This window comes from Pezoporus occidentalis, unplaced genomic scaffold, assembly GCF_034315485.1.
Source record: "Pezoporus occidentalis ecotype Australia unplaced genomic scaffold, CSIRO_AGI_Poc_V1 ctg162, whole genome shotgun sequence".
NCBI classification, from domain to species: domain Eukaryota; kingdom Metazoa; phylum Chordata; class Aves; order Psittaciformes; family Psittacidae; genus Pezoporus; species Pezoporus occidentalis.
Genome location: NW_026913447.1, coordinates 997,202 through 1,021,279, shown reverse-complemented (window position 1 = coordinate 1,021,279; position 24,078 = coordinate 997,202). Strand labels below are relative to the sequence as shown.

At 39.3% G+C, this 24,078-nt stretch overlaps 1 protein-coding gene across 2 annotated transcripts in view; it reads left to right on the top strand.

Annotated features, from left to right (window-relative positions):
- ADAMTS12 (ADAM metallopeptidase with thrombospondin type 1 motif 12) overlaps positions 1 to 24,078 on the top strand; it is a 157,363-nt gene that overhangs the window by 112,221 nt on the left and 21,064 nt on the right. For both annotated transcript variants that reach the window (XM_062612884.1, XM_062612885.1), the window contains 5 exons: positions 4,201 to 4,321; positions 10,101 to 10,345; positions 11,754 to 11,895; positions 16,819 to 16,945; positions 23,528 to 23,738. In XM_062612884.1, the coding sequence (XP_062468868.1) occupies positions 4,201 to 4,321; positions 10,101 to 10,345; positions 11,754 to 11,895; positions 16,819 to 16,945; positions 23,528 to 23,738 (846 nt within the window). The remainder of the gene's footprint in view (positions 1 to 4,200; positions 4,322 to 10,100; positions 10,346 to 11,753; positions 11,896 to 16,818; positions 16,946 to 23,527; positions 23,739 to 24,078) is intronic.

The following is a 24,078-nucleotide window of genomic DNA, read 5'->3' as shown; positions in this document are numbered from 1 at the left end:
TTGCTATTTAATCGTGCTCCTCTATACTCATTATTTGAGTGTCACTTTTTGCCTTTATTTAGAAGATCTTTAAAGCACGTATCCTTTCTTCCTGTGTTTTAAATTATACATCACAAGTGCACTTTAATTCTTACAAGAGCAGTCTCTGGCTTCCCCAGTGTTAATAAGCAAAGATACTGCACTGCCATCAGAGTATGTTGCTTGAGCACTGATGTATACATGACTGAGGAGTCTGGTTAAATTAAAGCCATAGCGTCATCTAAAAGTGGAGATGTACATGGTGTATGCTCTGAGAATGGGCAGACACTGTGGGTGGAGGACCTGGCATCTCTGCTGTTTCTAGCAAGCATTCACTTTCCAAACAGAATTTTAATAGGCTTTAATGACCTTCAGTCATGCAAATCTGTGAGCTGTTCTATCTGGTAATTCACAGTTGTTACATTGAGAGACTAACATTGTATTGGAGAACTACACAGCTGTGTAGTACTAGAAAGGAAAATGTGTTGCTATTTTTTCTTTTGCTGAAAGGCAGATTGCACATCTCACGTTTTTTGTAGTAGCTTTACTACCTGTCACTATGATCCGTCTCCTTATCCCACTGCTAGCTCAACAGAACATTGATTCAGACCCATGTCGACAAATTATAAGAGAAATAGGCACATCAGGACACGTTTCTCCCCATTTAAGCCAATGCTTTGGCCAACATGAAATGAACGTGATTTCTTTCTCTGGAGATGAGTGGGGGAAACAGACAGAAGGAAGACCTTAAAAGCTCAATGTAGCATCCATATAACTTTGGTAATTCAGGCAGTGCACCCCACCTGTACCCTTCAGCAACAGCAAAGACTTTTTGTATCTGCCCCCAGTTACCAATCTGACCCAAAACTCTCGCTGTCTGGAAGTGGCAAAAGGGTAATATCTCTGACTGTTTTTTCCTTTAGACACTGAGCAGCAGGAAGGAAATTGTTTCTCCTTCCTGTAATGCAGCAAGGCAATTCAAGTCATTATTTCTGCCTCCACACTGTGTGCTGGGCCCAGAAACAAATCCAATCTCAGGTCCAAAAGGCTCTTGGTGAATGGGGCAACAGCAAAGGGCTGCATGGCAGGGTGCTGATTTGCACTGCACCTGCTGTGGCACACAGTGGTTGCTGTAGCACAGCATGCTTCACTGGCAGATGGTGCACAAGGAAGTATGTGCACCATATATACAAATAGATGAGAAATATGTGCACAAATATCCAAAAGATTCAAAGCCTAATGGCTGCTATTTTTTTTTTTTGGCTTGTTTTATAACCTGTGTTTAGTCTCTGTATCACTTTTAACAGGCAATTTGGCATGAAAGTTGAGGCACGTGATTATTTAAAGCAGTTTTAGAAAATATGGCTACTGCATATATAGAAGAATCAGAAGAATGAGAAAAGCAAGTAAAAGGGAGGAGGAAGTATTTAGAAATAAATGGATGACAGAAATAATAAGATACTGAAGCGGGAAGTAAAACTGCTGCAGTGGAAATTAAAGTTCATGTAAACGTATTTAGAATGAATGACTGCTGTTTAGTCTGACACATCAGAATATACACTTTGTGATATTTATTAATGGCCTTGTAAGGTGAGGCCCTGTTGGTAGCTCTGAAGGTCATTGCACTACCAGTAGCAACCCAGAGCTAGGGAATAAAATGAAGGCTTTATTTACTCTAACACAGTGAATTGCCTGCCCTGCCACAGTTGTCTGCAGTGCCACCATGCGTAGGTAAGACTGAACTCTGATCAAACTGTTTCAAGTGTCAGAGGAAAAACAAAATACAAGCTTCCACGGTTAAAACTGGAAAGAACAAAGGATTCCCTTCATGTCATAGCAATGCCATATTTTGATGCCATGAATGTAGAGAAAACGTTGGCTGATTCTGACTGAGATGATATGGCCTATGTATGGCCCATGCAGAGATGTTAATTAGCACCCCAAGGACAGTTACTATACTGTGGACCTGCCGCCCCACTCATTTGCTTGTGCCAGTGCAGTAGTTTGGGACTAATTGGTTCAGTGTTTGGGGATTTTTACGCTATGTGACACCCACAAGGGAAATATGTTCAGTGATGTTTCTTTCAAAATGTCTGATTGACAGTGGGAACCAGATAAATTATTATTTCTGGATGCAGCCACTCAAACAAGCATGAGCAGTAAATAAAGATGAAGAGAAACCTTTTCAAGAGCACTGATTTTCTATCAGAAAATGCTAAATTGGTACAATATGTATAATTTGAAGTTGTAATTTTTTTAAAAGAAGTTCAAAAGAGAAACTCCAAAACACTCATTAATAATATTTTATATAGCAAAACATGAAGTGCAAGGATTCCATTTCCACATTTTCCCCAGCTTTCTGTTTAATAGTGAATATGTGGATAGAATGGAACATGAACTTTCAGGACTCTACAGAGGGGCTGGTTACTCCTGTGGTCTAATAACAAACCTGATAATAATGACTTTACTAACTGTTTGTAGATGATTAACAAATGTACTGGTAGTAAAGACACTGCAGAATGCATCTCTTTAAGAAAATAGCTGCACTCTTCTTTAAATTCTTAGGAAGTGTTAAATATAAACAGCGGTGCATCTGTAGATAGCAGGTGAAGAGTCAGATCTGAACTCTTGGCAAGATAAAAAAACATCCTGCACTTATCACGTTGGTGTCTGTGTACTTTAAATACTTCATTAAATCCATCCTTGGTTGAATAGCTACATGTTTGGAGTCAAAAATATATCTACCTTCTTAATGTGTGCTTATCTCTGTAACATTCTGTACTGCTCGTAAACGTGGTCCTTGGTGCTGAGATGTGTCTGTGTGAAAAACATTACAAAACTTCCCCGTTTTTGAAAGTAGCCTTCTCTGAAAGGAGAAAGAAGCTGAGGCTGATGCAGAACCTTTTGCCATGGCCACTGTTTTTCAGAGTGGGTGTTAAAGGTGCTGGCTATTTGAATCCTTTATGAAAATGCACTTGACATGGTTTAACATCATTTGTAATTTGAGGCCTTTACATGCTTCTGGTTTTGCAGCTTCTTTAGCTGCTTATTAAATCACTGGCACATAGAGGAAAAGTTCAGGTGTTTCTCAAGCTGCAAGTGACAGAAAAATATTAAGAGAATTGCAGCAGCCTTTATACCTAGATTAGTCTAATAGGTGGATTTTCCTCTTAGAAGCTTATAGAAGATTACAGTAGCTGAGGTACTGAAGGTAAAGTAAGATCCAAATCAAAAGAGGGGATACACAGATTTTCATACATCATGAAGGTGTTAGACAAGTTGGCAGGTATTGCAACTGAAAGCTTATACTGAGAAAAATCAGCTGAGAAAACCTTTACATACCATCAGACTTACAGCTAGTCATCTAAATCATGAGATGGGTGATTTAGGCCTCCAGATATCTTAGATACTATTAACAACCATTAAGTGTTGGATATTAGGTTGTGTTCTGCAGTCTTGCTAGTTTTTAAAGAGAAGCAAAAAACACCCCAAAATCAAATGAAGATATAGTTGAAGTTTAAAAACATCAGTGCACATAATTTTTTGTTTGGGAAAGGAAGAAGTTTTGTTCTGGCTCATGAATAAATTTTTCTCTACTTTCTCCTTGTAGCAAGCATGAACTGGAAAATCAGAACTTTACCTTGACCCATTTTCCCATGCTGGCAAGCTGGAGATGTGGCTGTCACAGATATAAACGTTCATGCCTGCTGAAGAATTTCTCTTTGACAGATGGTTTAACTGCAGTAGAAGTTCTGCACTGTCTGACAGCCACAAAAGGCTGAGCAGTGATTTCAGTTCTTTTTACTGCATTGTATTCCTGGGAATTCATGGATGCTTCTATGACATAAGAAAGCAGACGCAAATCCTAGATATATTGGCTGGTGCTAGATGTTGAGGCCGTTTGGGTGACACATTTTCATCTCAAGTGACTGGTCACTACTGCGTGTTTCATGACATGGTGGTGGGTTGTTGCTTGTTTGATTTTCACTTTCATATGATACACAAGTTTGACCTACATATAGCCATCTCTATTAGCAATTTCTGTATATAGGATATATGCTCTACTACAAAATGGGTTCTCTTCCTACTTAGAGGAGCAGTGTAACCAAAGGCAGTGATACCTGAGCTTTGAGTATTTCGTGGTGGAGGCCACCTTTATTCTGAAACTGCTTTTCCTCCTAGGCTGTTGGCTGCGATTATGAGATAAATTCCAATGCAACTGAAGACCAGTGTGGAGTTTGCCTGGGAGACGGCTCTGCTTGTCATACAGTGAAGATGATGTTTAATCAAACTGAAGGATTTGGTAAAATGGGCTCTTTTAAACTCTTCAGTTGGTGAAGTCATTTCTCTATATAAAAAGGATTAAGTACTTCCCACAGCAAACTGAGTGATCGATTTGCGTAGGAAATTGTAAATGGATGTTTCACAGTGAATGATGCTTCTGCCAGAAATGATCTGTGGTCTGTGCTTTTTAAGTTCACCTTGCATAATTAAAATTATGTCAGAAACCAACAGGCCTATGCACTTTACACAGATAATAATAAAACCCAAAATAGCACGTGTATTTACAAAATCAGTGTAATTTACCACTTGGACCAAATCTCTGGACAATGTAAAGCACCAAGAAAATGCTGGGGTGAGTGGTTTGGGGATTCATTTCTAAGTGTCATAAATCTGATACCATTTGCTATAGTGACCATGCACCATCTCTTCCTCATGCAGAGCTTTGCACTTGTGGTTGCTCTGAATTTTTCTGTGGGATGCCTCTGGCTTGAAAAGTAACTCGCTGAAGGGTTAAAGTGGTCTGAATTAGTACTTGGAGGACTGAGCCTTTCTTTATAGCAGTAGGGAGACATTCAGGCTTTCAATTACCTTGTAAGATAGCATGTGGATGAGTAGGAGGTAAAGGGTCAAGAGAGTGGGAGACTGAAACTGAATGAGAACCATGGCGGTGAGCTGAAGAGACAGCAGGATAAGCAGTTTTGCCGCAAAATGAGGACAGGAGAGGGAGAAGTGAGAAGACAGGGCACCAGAGAGTATGTTTAGAGCAAGGTTTCTGGCTGAAGAAAGAGGCTGGTGCAGAGATGGGAAGTGTCAAGAGCACTCATTGGTATCATGCTAGCAAGGAGGGAGAAACATGAGTGAGGGTTTGACTTTGAATTTCTGTTGTTTTTGGTTTTTTTTAATCAAATAATTCTGATTTACGCAAATATGACCTGTGCTAATAACTTAGAGCTGATAAGATCTGATAAGGTTTTCCAAAGACTAGGGAAAAGCACTTAAAATATTTCAGGAGTTTTTCTGTACTGTGTACTTGGATTTGCTCTCCTATGCTTCGTATCCCACAGGTGAACTGTGAAAATGGACTGCAACCGTGCTGCAGCACAGGTTGTGTGTATGTGTGAGACTTACAAAGGAAAATAGAGCTCTCTCTCCTTCAGTACTACAGACATCCTCCAGTCTCTGACCTTTTGCTTCTGCTGCTGTAAATCTCACTCTGCCTTTGGCGATGTGTGGGTTTACCAAGGCTGCAAATGATGTCAAGTTTAGTTTTGAATAACAATTTTACTAAAAAGCAACGCATGGAAGGATAAGTGCCTCTTACTTTATTTGAATTCATTTTGTGTTATATCTTCACTTAGTTTTTACTTGCCCCAGGATTCAATAAACCTTACTAACACATACTGCTGAGGGATACTGAATGTTAAAGAAAATTATTTCATTGCTTTTTTTAGAGTCAGTAAAAAATGGATTGATTTTGCAGATTCTTTCCCCTTCTACAGTCATTAACTCCATTGCTGATGAAATAAGGAAAAGTGTCAAGAAAGGCAGAGATTGGTGGGTTTTTCAGCCTACAAGATAACGTGTGGGTCTAGTTGATGTTGTGAACATCAAGAAAAACGTTGGTGTTAAGAAAAGGAAGTGGTTTTGTTCACAATGTGTCTTCTTTTTGTGTCTGATAGGTACTGTGCTGTTCTGCCTTGCAGTACAGATTCATGGCAGAGTGGCTACTGAACAGTTCATGTAAATGTGAAGACTTCAGGCCCATAAATTCAGTGTAGGTAACAAAACTGGACCAAAGAATGCTTCCAGTCACTGATGAGGAAAATTTGAAGAGTTTTGCTGTGCTTAGTGGCACAGAGAGATAAAAAAATCAAAGCTAGTATATTTTGACTGAAAGCTTTATTCAAAACCTAAGTTCGGTAGGGTGCTTCTTGGGTCTGTTGCTGCAGCAGTGTGTATTCTGTCTGCAAGCAAAGTTGCCAGGTCAGACTAATGATAAGCTAGAAAGTTTTAATAATTCAGCCTTTCGCTGCAGGGCAGGATGATCACTTTAACCTGAAGTCTTACTGCCTCGTGCTCAGAAAGAAAGGTTTAAAAATATTTTTATATTTTATTATTACTTGTATTTTTTACAAAATCATTTGTCTTTCCCATGGATGCAAAATGGGAATAGCGGTCAAGGGGCTCCCAAAACAGCCAAAGGAATGGCAGCATCATCTGTGTAATGGATTCCATTACAGTTTCATGATAGAAAACAAATCAGAGGTCTGATGTGCACAAATGGTCCTGGCTGTTGGCATTAGTATTAGCAAGTACCTGGGTTGCAGCTCATTTTCAGGAGTTTTGTTTGAAATCTTTTAAGCTGCTGCACCTGAACTCTTACAGCAGAAAGGCTGCAACATGAGCAGGCCATTGAAAAGCAAGTTGTGGGTCTGGTCGAAGAAGTCACAAGCTCTCCTGTTAAGGTAGAAGTCATCTAGCTTTTATTTTGAGGTAGAGTATTTAAAATAAATACTAGTCCTAATGAATTAAATAAACTAAATTCTTGTTCTTACCAGTGTTGTGATAACTGTGAAGGAGTAGTTCAGCAGGACTGTGTACAGCAGAATGCGTATACAGGTACTGTGTGCAGCAGAATGTTTGCAAAGTGTGGAAACTCTTTTGGAAGGAGAATAAATTGTGTTGCTGGATGGGAAGTATTGGAGTAGGAAAAAGGCACAAGGGACACAGGTGTAGGAATGTGGCAACTGCAGGGAGCGTGTATTAAATGGATAACAAAAAGGGGAAATGAGGATGTGAGTATCAGACGAAGGGATCTGCCTGGGAAGGAGGAGAAGCTAGGTAATCAGTGGTGGTCAGAAGGATGGGTAATTGTGCTGTCTTCACTCCTTTGTTTGTGAAGGGTGAAATTCTAGCAGTGGTGGGCAAACAGGAAAACTGTGGCTGTGCTCACCCTAACCTGGAGGTTTATCTTGTCCCGTTATCTCTTCACCAGCCTGGCTGGGACCGAATCAACATCTGCCGTGGTCTCCCTGCTACTTGTTTCCTTTTCATGAAACCAAAGTGCACACATAGATTTGGGACATGCCTGAGCCTAACCCCGAGATGGAGTCAGGACATAGCTGTGATGCAAATGTTGATCTCAGAGACTGAAAGGTCCCCTGGATCCTCACTTAGGATACTGTCTTTAGACTATGATTTTATTTCCCATTACCATCACACACTGCAGTGCTCCCTCTGGAAGCTGTATGCAACCATACCTTGACTTGCAAACCCAGTATGCCACCGGGAGCCTGTGCTATTTTCCATGTGGTGTTCTTATGGTAGTACCTAGAGCCTGGCTTAGAGAAAAATCATGCCTCAGGAACACGTATTTTGAAGACAGAGAAGCTTGCAGAAACAATAAACTGCAGAGCAGGATGGGAGTCGTTGTGATAAGGAGAAATAGCCAGATCTGATTATCATCTGGTCTGCTCTACTGTGCCAACAACTGGAGTGAAATTACTCCTCTCTCTCAGTAATGGGAAAAGAGAAGTTCTTCAGTGCTGATAGAGCTGTGCCTACAGCAAGGGTTGCGTGAATTTATTCATGTTGCACTCTTGCCCATGTTAGGAGCATAAAGATTTGATTTTAATTAAAAAGGGAGAGATCAATAGTGTCTGAGAGCTGCCATGTCACAGGTGTGTGATAGCACCCACGATATGGATGCTCTGGGATTTAATGAGCACAGCAGGTAGGTTAGTTGACATTTCGACTGTTATTGAACCTCAGATCTGTAGATCCTTATCAGATGAAACCATACAACCATGAATAATTATATAAACATCATCCATATAATTTTAAACAAAAATTTATTGTGTTGAGTGACAAACTCAAAAGCTTGCTGCTGATTAGGTTTGCTTTCAAAAGCAGATAACATTCATTGGGAATTAGTCTGAGGTTCTGGGGAATCATGAGGAAATTTAGGTAGTCAAAAAAGCAAAAGCCAGGGAAAAGTGAATGCGCTACACTGAGCAAATGTAATATCTATGACCAGACAGTTGCAATATGCTTAAAATCAGGTTTACAAGCAATAGCATGCGACTCAGACAAACATAATGATGCAAAAACTCAAAAACTTCCAAAGATACAGATTTTATGCTACAACAGAAAGAAAAATATATTTTACTGTTTTTATACTTTGTGATTTGAACAAATGTTATTCTAATTATATCCGCCCGCCCCCCCCCCCCCCCCCCCCCCAAAGCCAAAAAAAAACCCAGCCAACCAAAAACTCTTCTGGGAAAGGACACCAACTTTGCAAAGCTATGTGAGGATGTGACACAATTGAGATTTTCCATCTTGTGTTAATTTGGGTGACTTGTGAGTATGCCTTCTAATCAAGTCTTTAGTTACATGGTCACACGCTGTGTTTATAACTCATCTAAATGAATACAACATTTGGGAGAATCATTGTACCTTGGATATTTGTAATAGACCTAGACCACTGATTTCCTATAATAGAAGTTATTATAATAGAAGTTATCCTGCCTATATTGTTATTCCGTTCACTTATGAAATACTGAAAAGCTGGATTTCTACAGTCAGTCTGGGAAACTTGCAGAAGTTGGCATCCTGAGAACTCTCCCTCTTGAACCCTAATTGCTAGGATTGGCTGGCCGGGGGGAAGGGTTGTAGAATTATGTTATTAATATAATGAAGAAGGATCTGAGGTAGACAGATCCTTTTGTTGTACAATAAATGACATATTAGACATTAGAACCAATACTGATGAGCCCATAAAAGAGCTGCAAGGAAATTCAGAAGGTAAAGACTTCGGGACACTTATTTTTGACAGTAGGTTGTTGTACAGTATGTAAGTATATACAGCATATATTCCAATCCTGAAGTAAACCAGGACAAACTGCAACTCACACTCCCAGGGCACCTGCTTATAGAGCTGTCATCCATCCAATTTTTAAAGCCCAGCTAAGAGTGATACCAAGAAAGCCATCAGAGTTTCTGTTCAAATTGCTATGTGAACTTCCTATTTTTACAATTCAGTAGCAATAGCAGTAGCAGTTCCCTGTAAGGTGAGAAGAACAGAGCCTGATGTCATATATTGCCTGTGGTACAAACAAAATTCTGTAAGGTGCACATACTAAAAATCTGTTTTTATAGATAATTTTATACATGAAGAGCTGTTGAACTTCCTTATGAATATCAGTAGTTTATAAAAATGTGTTCAACTGATCGTAGTAATTGGAGGTGTTTGAATAGCATTGACAAAAATATTTTTTTTGTAGCAAGGCTATTTATAGGAAACAGTCATGGAGAAATTAAATGACTGAAGAGAAGGTACATGTAATTAGGAACATACCAGGGCACTGGTGACAGATGAAAACATTCTTTGCAAATTGGAAAAGGCTTTCCCACAACAGACTGTAACTTGCTGGGACTCCCTGGCATTTCTCCAGATGACTCACACTGTGGTATGCCAGAGCCCTTGGGTATGGTTGTGGAGATGCTAACGCTCAGCTGTGGAGTAGATTTCCCCTGGTGAAGCTCAGAAAATCATTCACTTCCATGTCCCTTCTAAATGCCACTGTCATTGCCTGAACAGAAAGCGTATTTGTGTTCCCCAGCTGAAACTAGAAAACCTGATTTGGAAAGTCACACTATTAACTGGCTGAAATGCAAGCTCTGTGATAGCACATTTGTATATATTTTTAAGCAAAGTTCTAATTTTAATAATTTACGTAAGTAAAATGTAATGGTATTTTTGTTACTCATCTCTGTGAACCTTTCTTGTATCTTAGGTTATGTTGATATTGGGCTAATTCCGAAAGGTGCAAGGGGAATCAAAGTCATGGAAGTTGCAGAAGCAGGAAACTTCCTTGCTGTGAGAAGCAAAGACCCAGAAAAATATTACCTGAATGGAGGTTTTATCATCCAGTGGAATGGGGAGTACAAGGTAGCAGGCACGATATTTCAGTATGACAGAACAGGGGATCTAGAAAATCTGACTGCTCCAGGACCCACCAATGAATCAATATGGATTCAGGTAAATAGGGGATCACCACAGAACTTGCTGGTTTTGGATGACAGCAGAATGTGCTGGGGCTCTGAAACTGAGGCTGGGAAAATACATATATTTTTCTGTAAACCAGTCTAATAGCATACTATCTTGCAAAAATCAGCTGAGCTGTTTTGGAGAGAAATAAACACCTTAATTGAGAGGGTTGTTCATCCTGCCTGTAAATAGATGTCCAGTGCCACAGTCTGATGATTATTAAAAGCTGCATAATCCAGTACTGCCACTAGGATAGGGATCCTGCTACCTGTAGTTTGTCAGTCCTTTCCTGAAACTTCCTTTTCTCTTGTGCCAGGTTAGACCAACACGTGTCTGTGATGTGAGCCAGACTCAGTAACTGTTTATCACAAAAAAGGAGCTGCTGTCAGGCTGTGAACAGTAAGAACTAGGGAAGGCTGAGAGCAGTGGCAGCTTGCGCTGACCAAGAAAATGCAGCATTACCTAGACGAACGTTTATGGTTCGTGACATAGAACCATTTAGCATCCACTGAGATTGCTCCATTTTGTTTCTTTTATGTTGCTTTAGAGATTCTAACTTAAGCATAACCAGCTTCTGTTAATTCTATAAAAATTTACCCTATGTTCCCTGAGTGTATCTTTCCTGGCTTGTTTACCCATGTATCCACAATGCAGTTAGAAGTATTAGGGGTGTGATGGTAACTACTTTCACACTTTCATTGTCTCATGACAAGATCAGATCTTCACTGTCAGTAACACTTGTCAAGGAAACAATTAGGATGAAGAGTAGAAGTTTATTGCTGAAGACTTCTTTTCCCTTGGTGATCATAGAATCAACTAGGTTGGAAAAGACTTCTGAGATCATCAAGTCCAACCAATGTTTTTCTTTTCTCCCTCTCATCAACCAAATGATGAATTTTTAGTGTGGCCGTTCTTAACTGGAATTTTCCTTCTCAATCCAGAAACACTAAAATTAATATTCAGGAAGTCTCTGAATAAAGTCTGAAATTTACTGACCGAGTGGTTGTTTTGTAACAGCTATGTCGGAAGGGTAGGAAAATTATAATTTACAATGGTGGTAGGCAATGTCTTTAAATCAGCAGCACATTTAGGCAGTGCTCTGGGTGGTCTTTGCCTTATCTTTTCTCACAGTTAATAGGATACCAGTTATGCTGACCCACTTACTCCCACTTACTGCTTGCAAAGTGCATGAGAAATAACTGTGTCTTAGAAAGATACACGTATGCCAATGTCAGCACACAAATGTGATTTTTGCTAGTTTGCTTTTCTGAACTCATAGTAGGCTCCAAAATGGGCTGCTTTAAACCTTGCTGATTCTTCTGTTTTGATTCTTTGAAAGTTTTGGGCCAGTAGCTCATTAGTATCATGAGTAATTAAATAAACCCCACTCATTTTCCAGCTACTTTTTCAAGAAACTAATCCTGGAATCAAGTATGAATATACTGTACGTAAAGAAGAAAGTCATGAGAATGAGATTGGAGAGCCAGAGTATTTTTGGCAATATGGAGACTGGACAGCCTGCAGTGTTACCTGTGGAAGAGGTAATTCTTCACTTCCTTTTCTATTACTGTTTGTCTTCATAACTGGCAGATCTTATCTTTAAGTTATCCAGACAGCATCCACAAAGAGGTAAGGTTATTTAATCCAAATTTGGTGGGAAATCCAATCACATGGTCACAATAATGTATTTTGACTTTAAAATAAAGTGTTATTAAATCATTTAAGGCAAATAGGTTTCTGTAACACCTGCTGTGAAATTCTCAACCTCTCTCAACCAAAATGAAAGACTACGGTTTTCTTTATAATTTGTTGTCAATATTTTTCACAGTAACCATGTTTCCCAGCACTTCCTAATCTATGACCTACTCTAGTTTCCCTACTGAGTCTTTCCAATATGTCAACTACAAAAGATGTTCTTCATTTCTCTCCTGCCTTGATAAGCAGCAATGTTTTTTGGTCATATCTCAATAAGTACTTTCTTTAAATCAGTCTTCAGAACTTACATGTCTTTGTCAATTTCAGTACAGTGGCTTTGGAACAGCTGCAGTTATATGTAGTTCTGTGAAAAGCAGAGTGATGACCATGAAGCAGGATCTGGGAACAGGTCCAGAAGTTTGCCTTTGGTAATAGACAGAAAATGCTAGCAGGAAAACTTTATTTAAGGTAGTTAACAGACCAGTGAGATGAAGCTAATGCTTGCATTAGATAAATAATGATAAAAAGACTGAAGGTTTCTTTACAAAAGTTAAAGGGTTTTATCCATCCTTTGCAGGAATGATATTTAAAAGGTGAAAAAAATGTGTGTGAAAGGAAGTCTGTATCTGGGGAGAAAAGATTGAAGTCTTCCTTCTGAATTAGTTCTTAAGTTTCACCAAACAGAAGAGCCTTGGAGCTGGGATGGGAACCTTGTTCTTTTGCTGTCTGTGTGAAAACTATAGAGAACAGTAGAAGATTAATATTACAGTCATTGGACATACAACACAAAATAAGCCTTTTCTCTTTCTAATGATAGGGTATTGCCAGTGTTTTTTGATAATTATTGCTTTCATTAACTACTTTCCAGAAGGAAACAAAAAGACAAACAAATGTAACAAATCTCAGTGGGAGTCTAAAAGCAGTGTTGATTACAGAAATAACTATTAATCTTTCCTGTCAGGGAAGACACTATAATAATGCAATTTCAGTAGTTTGAACAAAGGGCATTATATGCCCTTAATCTTAGATTAGAAGAAGAATCTTAGAATAGTAAATTACCCCATTCCAATAACATTCCTATATTATAAAATATATATATATATAAAAGGCATATTACAAAGATGTTTGTACATCCATATATATATATATATATATATATATATATATATATATATGTTTGTGTGGATATTTGTGGGGGGTTTGTGGGGTTTTGTTTGTGGGGTTTTTTTTGGTGTTTATTGTTTGGTTGTTTGAGAAGAGTCTGTCACAAAACAACATGTGCTTTCTTTTTAGCAGAAAAAAAACAACATTTTATTTAAATAGGAACCTAAAACAAGTGTTTCCCTTCATTGCATGTTTATTGCAGGTTTCAGTTCTGATACCCAGTTGTGAATAGTGTTTAATGTAACAACTCGCATGAGAACAGAAGTGGGGGAGGGAGGGGAATCTTACTAAGCTGTTTATTATGTTGTTCTGGTAGGGTTTGGGGGGAGGTTGGATTGAATTTTTTTTGTTTGTTTTTTTTTTTTGTGGGGTTTTGTTTGTTTGGTTTGGTTTTGGGGGTTTTTTTATATCAGCTGCACTTTTCCCAGAACTGTTTCTCATTAGGTAAATGATATTCCCAGGTACTACATTCTTGCTAAAGAGCTGTGTGACTTGGCTTTGATTTCTAGCTGCCACATGCATTATTTAAATAAAACACATGTGTTTCAGTTTTTATTTAATAAATGGCTTCCCCTGATTGCTGTCTTTGGGTTCTTAATACATATTTATTGAGCACACTGGCTTTTGCTTTGCATGAGCAAAAATGGTACGTTTCAGGCAAGACTGTGGAATTACCAACATGAGATGGCAGGGGAGCAGGAGAGCCAAGGACTATTCATTAGGGACTGTTGTGATAGGACAAGGCGTAATGGGTTAAAACTTAAACAGGGGAAGTTTAGATTGGATATAAGGAGGAAGTTCTTTACTGTAAGGGTGGTGTGGCCCTGGAATGCGTTGCCCGGGGAAGCTGTGAATGCTCCATCCCTGGCAGTGTTCAAGGCCAGGTTGGACAGAGCCTTGGGTGACATGGTTTAGTGTGAGGTGTCCCTGCCTATGGCAGGGGGATTGGGGCTAGATAATCTTAAGGTCCTAACTGTTCTGTGATTCTATGATTCTAAGATTGGATTTTTCATTGTGTGTGTAAACTGTGCTTGCATTGAATAATTTTTTTTCATTCAGATACAAAGTGAAATCCTTGCAGAGCATCTACAGCTTTGTTAATTGTGTGTTCAAATTAGTTTTAAAATCAGATATGCTCTTTTGCATACACATTTTGTATGTTTGCTTCCGATCCTTACTTTCTATTCTACTCAGCCTTACTTTTGCCCAAACTGAGGGGTATGCAGCCAACAGATTCCTAATCTCCGTTTCAAAAACCTTCCACACCCAAATAATTTTAAATTGGTACCTTTTTTTCCCAAATTAAGAGAGAAATCAGGAGCCCAGTGGGTCAAACTCCCATCTAAAAAATCCTACATTGGGGATGAATTGGTACCGCTTAACGCAGCTGTAATGGTACACTTCTCCGTAGAGAAAACAGGGGTGTGGGAAGAGCTACAAATGAGTGCTGAGGTGAGTAGAAAGGAATGGGGTGTTCCCACTCCAGAGGAGAAAGCAGGATCTTTGCAGTGGTATAATGACCAAGGGACAGTGTCCTGATGAATACAGCCAGTATCTTTGTGCATGCAAAACAGCTGTGGACTAGTTAGCACTGAGGTCAGAGAGATGTGGAAGAGGTGAAGGGTGGAAAACAGCTACCTTCCCAGAGCCTGTAGAAATGGAGTTTAGATTTCAAATCTCACTGATTTTTAGATATATTTAGGATTTTTAATCTGTGGCTTAAATAGGATATTACACATTTAAATTAGGTAGCTCTGTAAATGTTTGGTAGGGCAGGGTCAGTGCGAGGTGCCTGGTTTTCTATTTCTGCAGTGTTTTCTAGTTCAGCTTGCTCAAGATGAAGAAACAAGTGATTTGTTATGTCACTGTATGTATAACTACATATGTATGTGTGTATGAATATATGCGTGTAGGAGTCCTCCCAGCTGCTTGGAACTGAACTGTATATAGTCATGATGAAAAAACTGTGCATTTATAGCTTCTATAAATATGTACATCCATTCCAGGACTTTCCAAATTTTGAAACTACAGTGAGAGTTCACATAACTTCCATAATAAAAATTGTTTCTGTGAATAAATTAATTTATTGATGCCAGCAATCAGCAAATATTTTATGAGAATGGACAGCCTCGAAACAAAACATTTGCAAAAGTTTATGGTGGTTTTAACGTGAATTACAGCAGCTGAATTGACACTAAAAAATGTATCAAAGCTAAACAGTTCTTATTTGCATTTGTAACAGCAACATATCTTGATTTTGAAAGGGATAGAAACATAATTCTATGAACTGCTTTATTTACTAGCAGGAAGGTTGCTAACTATTCCAGTTAGATTTTTCTTAGCATAAAAGCAAGCACTGCTCCCTGGGAAACCTGCACTGAACAAGCTTTTTGCTGTTTAAAGTCACCAAGGAATAGAGTGTGCCATTTCCAGCCATGCTGCAGTCATGCAGCTACTTCCACATAATCTACCCTGGAGCTTGGAAGCTTCAGCAAAGGATATTAATGGAGCACAGGTCTGACGTCCCTTAATTCTCTCTAGGTGAAACTAACCCTTGTTTTAGTTAATCGACCTTCATGTATGATTAGAGGAGTCTCAGTCATCAACCACTGTGCTGTTGTCCGTAGTTGTCTTATGTGTCTCAGTCACAAGTGTGAAAGAACTCTAAAAGCTGTAACATTTCCTTACATACCTGATGTCCTAAGGTGCTAAAAAAAGGGATACAGGTTTCCATCTGCCTCTGTGGAATGACCCAAATATGAATTAAAGTTTACTTTGTTGTTGAGGACTTTTTCAGTAATATCTGACTGCAACCTTCCCCTTCACACACACAGTCCATGCTCGGTTCTCTCACCACAAGTTACCTCTGTTGCTAGCTTTGGATTTCCTTGTATTAGAGTTTGTATTCTGTTTTTTCTGTATTTTTTTTTTTAAGTAGATTGTTAAATTTTTGAGAGAAAAGAAAAATTGAATGCTGTAAAATTACTTAAAGCAGGACAGCCATTATGCTAGCATGGAATTTTAGGAAATACATTTTAATTGCCATATATGGTGTCCTGGCTTCATCTGGGTTAAGGTTAATTTTTTGTCGCAGCCAAAGCCATGACATATGGGGACATTGCTGTATAGAGGAACATAAGTATTATTATGTGGATTACTGTTCTTAGTTTTGCTCATATAGTCCAGTTTGTATTCTACTTAAACACCCTTCCCAGAAGTACAGAAACACCAGCAAAAATACACTTCCTGTAAATAGCCTGATGCTGCTGCGTTGCCTATTATCTGTGGGTAGTCCAAAAACCATTCATAGCTCTTTCAACCTGCTTCAGGGCCTGCAGGAGCCCTTTTTGAGGCTGACAACTAAACTGAGATTAAGGAAGATGCTTTCTATGAGATATCTGATTCCGAATAGCTTTGCTTAACTTCTTTTCAGCTTTATAAAAGGATGTTCGTGCTTGCCTTAGTTCAGACATTCAACAGAACTGACTTTGACAGCGATTACTGAATTCTGGGATGTGGAGTATGACTGATGTGTACTCCCCATCCTTGAGGATTTCTGCAGCAAATACCCTACTCTCCCATGTTTTTGTGTCTTTCTGTTGCAGGGGTGCGGCGCCAGATTGCCCACTGCATGCGGAAGGGAAGCGGAGCCATCAAAAACTCCTTCTGTGACCCAGCAACACAGCCAAATGGACGACAAAAGAAGTGCTATGAGAAAGACTGTCCGCCCAGGTAACAGATGCTGGGAGGGCTCTGGTAGTTTTAAATAGCAGCCTTATTCAATAGTAAATGTTGTTTGTAGTACCAGGTTAGTGTGGTATCTATGGGTGAGAGCTCCCAGCCATTTCAGAGCAAGGTGTCAGCAACTCGGTAATGGATAAATTAGGAGTGAACTGCTCTAAGAGGTTTCTCATGTAAGTTACTGAGCTGTCTGTGCTGAAAATGGCAGAGATTGCTCTCTCATCTGTATAGATAGTATTTTTGTTCAGTTAAGTGCAGGTGTTCCTGAAAACTATATCATTTTTTTCTTATTTTAAAAATTGTGTTCCTGTCTTAGCTAAAGCGATAAGGTATTTCTGTGTATACCAAAAACTAACTTGCAGAGAGGGTTTTTTTTAAGACTTTTGATGCTGTTTTTCAGTGGGTTTTAATACTCATTTGTCAGTTTTGTGAGGGAGGATGCTTGGAAATGTCCACTTCTGTAACTATATATTATATGTTCTTTATTATTATTTGGCATCTTTTTATCATGTCCATCCTCATTTTTTCCTTTCAGCAAAGTGCATCTTTCTTCATTCCGTGATCACACTGGAATCATGTTTCTATTCCTGTAACATTATTTTAATTTGTTTTCATACCTGTTTTTTCTGTTCTACCATTTTAGCAAGTAGGGTGAGGAAGACTGACCACAGCAAACATTTCAGGTGATAGCAGAACTGTGGGCTTGTAAAATAGGCACAAGTTTATGGAAGGAATCAATATTGGGTTTACTTCCATGCTTTAGGTACCAGAACATCTTTCTTTGTTCTTCTTTGTCTTCAGAAATTGTTTATATGCTCTTTGCAGTGTTATACAAGTCTTTCTCAAGTAATTCTAATTAAATCAGTATGAAATAAAAGTCATTACAATGATTCCCTTACACTGTATTTTGTTACATTTGCCAGCCATGAATTTCATAAAGCTTAAATGTAAAGAATTCTGCATGGATGTTAGTTTAATTAGTTGTTTCCAAGTATTTTCTTAACAGAGTATGATGCCTGCTCTTGGAATTGCATCTTTGCTCTTGCAGCATCTATAAATGGCTGTTAAAAGCATAAACTACCGTTATTTCAGAATTCTTTGTAGATTGCTAGGAAATCAATTGATAGTAGATAAAATTATTAACTAGTTGATTCATTAAGAGCTGAGGCTGCCCACGTACATGGGGTTGTTTTTTATTTATAGTAAGTATAAACTGTGCTGGTTATTCCAAAGTTCCAAATGAGCTCAATTTATCCCATTTGTTCTAAGTGACTGCATTATTCAGAAAGTGCTCATGTGAAGCTGCCGAAGACTAAGTGTTCTGTAGAGAGGTGGCTAAATTCTGTGCTACAGTTTAGGACAGTACTATTAAACACAACAGTGCAGGAGACCCTTAGTTACTGCTGCAGCCACAGAACTCAAACTATTAGATGATCTCGCACATCCCAGCAGTGAACGAGGTTCTTTGCGGGAGAATCTTATCTGAAAAAAGAAGGAAGTTCTCTTGCATAACCCTTCCTCCTATGATCTGCTAAATCCCACTGAGGGAAAACACGCTGTGATGAATATAGCTACTAATTGTAGTGAATATAGCCACTAAATCATAATTAGAATATTTATCAAACAGTAGCTACAGCCAAAGAATAACATTACTATAATGTCTGCAACTCTCACAAACCAGATCTCATTAATCCATTTCAGGAAGTTAATTATAAACTGTTCAAGTGACAGATTTCTGAGAAGTTCAAGTCTTAACATGCTTGTTTGTTAGCTGGTCTGCATTTGTTTTTCCCTCACTTTCTGCTAAAAGAATCTGTTGCAAAACAAATAAAATACTTAAAATGTCACAAAACATGTATGTCACATGTTGACTCAGAGCAAAATGAATATGGCTGAACAGCTGAGAGTTAAAATACCATACAACTGCTCAAGTAGAACCTATATGATATTCCTTAGCTAGGATGCAATGAGATAGTAGCATAAATGTATGATTTTTTTCATGTTATAATATGGAATGTGTTTTACAGTTACATGTTTCTTTGGTAGCCATGTTTTCAGCACCATGGTTGTTAATAATAAAAATAGATACTACTTGAAGAAAAAGAGTGAGATTTTAACTGCTTATAGTGTTCTGAATAAAAGGTTTGCTCTCCCCTTACAGAAAATTGTCTGGAGCATTTTTAAGCTGACTACCCACTTAAACAGAGTTACCATAAATAGATAATTCTACAAGTACTTGGGATCTTCTGGTTTTCATCTGCTATTACTGTATTGTCCTGCTTCCAGACTACTTAGTAGACTCCAACAGCATAATGAGAATAGGAAATCTTGGTTCTGTAATAATACATAGAGTGCAAATCAGTGCTGAGTTGGTATCTGCTGTGCCATACTGTAAGAAGACAATCTTCCTTTAGGTGTAACACAATACGGTGGGAGAGAGGGAACATTCAACCCAGTAGGCATGAATATAGCAAATTTGCTTCTGAAATCCCATGCTACTTTTTCAACAGGTTCCACACCTCATTCAGCACACATCATCTAGGTATAGATGAGAACTGTATGGACAAGGATGCTGGCTCTTGGCTTAATTGTTACAGACCTTGGAAACTCAGCCTGTGAGGAAAAGAGATAGGGATCATTTAAGGCAGCTGAATGCCACCTGGAAGAATCAGATTTTCTCCCTACCTTAGTTCCAGGCTGGACTGCAGAATAGCTGAGCACTCACAGCTGCAGCTGAAAACCAACTGAGGTTATTTTTAACATGTGCTCACACGTATTAATTACCCAAATCAAGCATTTTGCTTGCTTGTTTTTTACCATTATCTTTCCATGCTGTGCCTGCTTGTGGAGATAAGAGAGTCTTGTCACTTGGCAGGGATCAGGTGATGAATTAATATTTAAGAAGTACTCAGTTGCAGTGGTGGTAAATGCCATCAGAAACCAGGGTAGGAACTAGTGCAGGATGGCAACTCTCACAAGGCTTCAGTTTCTACCAACTGCTGCAGTCTCACCAAAATCAGCAGATATCCTTTTCCGTCAAGCATCCCTCTATATGAGTGATCTAAAGAAAGCCTTGCTTGTAACTTCCCCAACGCTAAGTCTGTCTGGCAGTGCCCCCCTCTCTTTAGCTTCCAGCTGGGAAGTCATTTCAATTTAGAACTTCCATGTTTGGACCTCAAATTGCCATGTCAATTCTGGATGTGCAGTCAGGAGTCACCTCCACTTTCTGTTATGTCTTACATTGCAAGGATATAGCAGAACCTCCAAGATAAATAGGATTAGCAAAGCAGGTACTGCTCCCTTCTGTATGGTCCAGGACCTGCTTTGGAGCATCCTGTATCAGGACAGACAAATGGCTGGTAGACGTTCTGCCAGCCACACTTCGCCTTTCTTTCCCTTTGGTTAGGGATGCTGCAGTTTGGAAGTCCTCAGTGCAGAGGACCATAGAGAGACGAGTGCATGTGCTTCCATGTTGAGTTTCTCATGTTTGAGCGTTTAAGGCACATGTATGTACCCTAGAATGGAAATAGGAAAATGAATCATCAAAACCTCCAGTTACTGATAAGGATAAACTGTCAGTCAGAGCAAGTTTTTTTGAAGTGTGTCTGGTAAACATAGTGTTCGACAATTAACTACTTGGCTCCACCAGCAGCATCTGTTACCTGCACTGAATGAGGAAGAACTCTGTAGAATAAGTCACATGACTAAATGTAATTTAAGACTAACCACTATAAAGGTACAATAGTATGAAATCTTAACTCAGGGATTTCCTAACTTTGGAGCACCTTGCTTTCTTCAGTGACTTTAAAAAATTTTTTGTGTGTAATAGTTAATCAAGCACCATTACTGCTGATCAAGATAGGTTCTATGGTGAGTTCTGATAATTTACTGTTAGGAGTTCTGTATTTAAACCTGAAATAATAAACAAACCCAAACCCTCACTTATAGCCATTTGAAAATGGTGAAGGAGCGGGTGTCAGCTTAGCATGTCTATAGATTGTTTCCATTAAAATTAATAGGGTAATATCACATAATTCAAGTTGCATTTGTGCTGAAGTGTCAGTGATTTACAAGATACTAGAGTTTATAGATTGGAAAGAAGATGCAAGAGATGAAAACAACCCTGAAATTACTTTATCCAGGTTGTGATAATATAGAAACATAGAATCATAGAATAGGTAGGGTTGGAAAGGACCTTAAGATCATCTAGTTCCAAGCCCCCTGCTGTGGCCAGGGACACCTCTCACTAAACCATGTCACCCAAGGCTCTGTCCAGCCTGGCTTTGAACACCACCAGTGATGGAGCATTCACAACTTCCTTGGGCAACCCATTCCAGTGCCTCACCACCCTAACAGGAAAGAACTTCTTCCTTATATCCAATCTAAACTTCCCCTGTTTAAGTTTTAACCGGTTACCCCTTATCCTATCACTACAGTCTCTAATGAAGAGTCCCTCTCCAGCATCCCTATAGGCCCCCTTCAGATACTGGAAGGCTGCTATGAGGTCTCCACGCAGCCTTCTCTTCTCCAGGCTGAACAGCCCCAACTTTCTCAGCCTGTCTTCATACGGGAGGTGCTCCAGTCCCCTGATCATCCTTGTGGCCCTTCTCTGGACTTGTTCCAACAGTTCCATGTCCTTTTTATGTTGAGGACACCAGAACTGCACGCAATACTCCAGGTGAGGTCTCACGAGAGCAGAGTAAAGGGGCAGGATCATATTTTTCTCTTTTTTTATTGCTGTGTTTTGCTGAGGTGCACTCACTTTTTCTCTTTAATGCCTTGTTAGTTTTCCTCTATTGTTTGAAGAAGACTGGAAGATCGAGAAACAGCCCAGAGAAAGGCAGGAGAAGGAGAAAAATAATTTGTTCTTTTATTCCAGCAATGTCCAGAGGCCTTGGTCAGGGTAGTGGTGGCAATGGGCTGCATTCTAGAGCTTGTAGCAAAACAGTCTGTGCCCCAAGGGACTTCTCAGGTAATTTAAAAGGAAATGTGATGAGTATACATAACTAAAGGGAAGGAAGGTAGGTGTAGGTACCTGGGAGAAGACCAGATGGTTGCACAAACGAGCTGTGTGCACAGCTTGATTTCTCTGAGGATTTTTTTTTTAATGATTAGGAGCAGGTATCAGTGCCTTCCGCATTAGTGACAGCTCATTTACAACTGAAGAATAAATTAATCCGGAAACAGAAGGAACATGGAAACTACAGAGGAAAGGGGAGAAGGATTGTCAGCAAAGTGAAGAGAACAAAAACTGTTGTAAAACTGGATGTCTGACTTCATATTTATCAGAATGGGATTAATTTGCTCTCAGTTCATTGACTTTAAAAGGAAAAAATACAATAGAATGGGTTTGGTTGTAAGCCAAAAGCAATTTTTTCCACCTTTCTGTCTAGAAAGGTGTTTTCTAAATATGTTCATGTTTTGGTTTTCAGCATAAGGCGTCATCACAACCTGCTTAAAAACTCAAGAAAAAGTAATAATGTCTAGGAGCTTTTGTGGCTTAAAGTTGCAGCTGGGCCAGGTTCTTTTATAGAGCAGTGGGAAGCTATGTTCGTGCCTAGGGCACTCTGAAGTAGAAGGAAAAAGATTATTGTTATTTGCTTTTTTTTGTTTTTCATTCAAAGTATAAATCTTTATGCAAATGTCAGAGTTATTGCCGATTCTTCTCAAATAGTAAAAACCCATAAATTTTTGCCCTCTTTTATTATCATGAAAGGATAGTTGATCCACTCTGGGTCAGCATGAGAAGAAGTAGGTGGATGAAGCTGTGAAAAGGTGAACATAAACTGAATTTAAAGGGGATAACTCTTGTCAGTAAGGTGTTTGGCAATGGAAAATACTGTAGTAGAGGAAACATCATTCATCTAGTGATAAATATTAGACATAGTGTGCTATGGAAGACCATCTTTAATCAGGGGAGAGGCTCATTTTTACTTCCTGAAGGAGAAAAGTGCAGAAAAGTTCATCCTAGTGCAGACCCAGAGGCTAAGCCCAGAGATGCAGCACTGCAGGGCACTGATCCCATATGGGGGCACACAGTGTAGCTCTGACTAGCTTGCTTTTTGGGGTTGTGTTCCTTGCTGCTTCTCCTTCTGGAAGTAACACAGGATCAGTTTGAGCACTTGTTCAATACTGGCTGCATAGATATGTGTGAGGGGGCCACCTTCTTCACCTCTGTGCTACCATTACAGACCCTCCAGTGATTCTCATTTGTTAACTCTTTCTGTACTGAGGTACCAATAAGAAGCAGATAAACAATAGGATAGAGTAAATAGATTACTAAACTTCCTAGCAGTTCCTCAAATTTGGATTTGAAAGACCATCTACTCAGTGGGTTCTTACACACTGTAAAAACATTATACTTGGTGTCTGCTTCTGTCTGAGAATCAGCATCTTGCAGTGATTGGCTGGGACAAGTCAGATGGAAAAGCTCGAGTGATGTGGACTAAATAGGAGAAGTTTACATCTGAACCCTGAATTTAAGTTGGAGTTTGTTCTTCTTGCAGTCTCTGACATTTTCTGTACTGTGCTTATGGTGGATTGCTTTCTGATGTTTCTTACCCCGTTTTTCAGATGGTGGGCAGGAGAATGGCAGAAATGTTCAACCACATGTGGCCCAACAGGCCAGAAGAAGCGAACTGTTCTTTGCATCCAGACCGTGGGATCTGATGAGCAAGCACTGGCTGTTACAGAGTGCCAGCACCTGCTTAAACCAAAGACGCATCTGTCATGCAACAGAGACATCTTGTGCCCATCTGACTGGACAGTGAGCAACTGGACAGAGGTAAATTCGTGTCAACTGTAACGCTGAACATTTTTTGGGGTTTTTTGAAGGGTTTCTTTCAAAATTACTTATTACAGTCAGCAAAGAGGACCCAATGACCTGATCTCTGAGGACCTTAGCAAGTGTGGTAACTGTTTCTAGGGATTTGGATTCCTGAGCTTTTGGGACTGTAGAACAGAACATGCTTGAACACTAAAAAGTCTGTGTAGTACTCATTACTTCTGTGGACTAGATGGGGGGAGGCTCTGTGTCATGTCTGTAGGCCTACAAGGAAGCATTTTTACATTCTTTACATTCATATCTCTTACATCCATAACTCTGCTGGTTTTGCCATAGCATG